A 1,357-nucleotide genomic window follows, 5' to 3' on the forward strand; every position below is an offset into this window, starting at 1 on the left:
AACTTGATTGAAGTAATTCTATTACATAGCATCTGCCTGTAAAGACATTAGAATGCGGCATCAGAGAAAATGAATAAGCACACTAAGATTGGAAATACAATCAACTCCAATATTTCAAACATCACTATAGACTGGCCACTTGAGATTTCACAATCTGGGAAGAAATTAGCGCTGAGATAACAGTATTTATACCCAGTCCAGATGGGCAACAGTGCAAGCATATTTGCTGACATTCAAAAGCCTCTAAACTGCCCTTCAAAAAGTACATGTAGAAAAATTACTGCACCAGACATTTTAGAACATGAAACATATCTTCCAAAACCAGATGGAATAAGAAGTAGATCTGGGTAGAACACCATATCACAAGTGAAAGAGACATTTCAAGCTGGTGGATGGTAAGTAAGAAACGTGCCCTAATAACTAAAAACGAAACTAAAGGAAAGAAAAGAGATTTTAATGAGAAAAGAAGAGATCCTGGAGCATTCAAACGAAGCAAGAATGGTCTTCATCATCTTCATCCGGTGGAGGAAGGTTCAAATCTAACCACCTCCCATTATGCCCAGATGTTGTGGAAGAATTATCCTTGTCTATCACAGTCGACGAAGGTGAAACACCATCAAAATCTACACTATCCTGAAGGTTCGGCACTTGAGCATCACAAGAAGCCAGATCAGAGCTGGCATTGCCCACATTGTGGTATCTAGTGAGAAAAGCATGGGTCCAGGGCTTAGTGACATTGGATTTTTCATTGGTTTTCATGGGTTTGCGGCCTTGTAAAGCTCTAGGTGGTGGAAGATGGGTGGTGGCGTTTTTTTCTTGAGCATCATTGGGGTGGGGAAGTGGGGAATTAGACTTGGCCTTGAGGATTTCCAAAGCTCCAGATGAGAGAAATTGGGTGCAGGTGGGTTTGAAATGAGGAAGTGGGAAATTGGTTTTGGTTTTGGGACCTCTCACAGCTCTGGCTGCCTCATCATATACAAGGGCTGCCTCCACAGGGGTTTTATAGGTGCCCAACCACACACGACCATTGATGGCGCGGTCTCGAATCTCTACTCCAAAGCCTCCATGGTACTTCTTTCTTACTCCTATGTACTGCATTGCCTTCTCCTTCTTGGAAATTCGTTGGGCTCCTTTGAAGGACATTGTGAGAGCAGCTGTTCTGATGAGAAGGAATCGATGGGAGAAGCTCTCGCATATCAATCTGCTTCGATTGAGTCGTAGCTTGTATGGTATCATCCAATGCCAAAGTTTAGGTTTATATATAGAAGAGCAAAGGAAGGGCCAAAGGCTACCACCACCAGATTACTTCGTAAGATGGTCCTTCCACTTCGAAAATGATGTGGGGTGGGTTGTCATA

General features: G+C 42.9%; 1 protein-coding gene across 1 annotated transcript; it reads right to left on the bottom strand.

Annotated features, from left to right (window-relative positions):
* Positions 1–483: 483 nt before the first annotated feature.
* Positions 484–1,143, bottom strand: LOC131061368 (ethylene-responsive transcription factor 12-like). The gene has a single exon (XM_057995013.2). The coding sequence runs from the start codon at positions 1,141–1,143 to the stop codon at positions 484–486; it is 660 nt and encodes a 219-aa protein (XP_057850996.2).
* Between the last annotated feature and the right edge of the window lie 214 nt (positions 1,144–1,357).

This window comes from Cryptomeria japonica, chromosome 11 (genome assembly GCF_030272615.1).
Source record: "Cryptomeria japonica chromosome 11, Sugi_1.0, whole genome shotgun sequence".
NCBI classification, from domain to species: domain Eukaryota; kingdom Viridiplantae; phylum Streptophyta; class Pinopsida; order Cupressales; family Cupressaceae; genus Cryptomeria; species Cryptomeria japonica.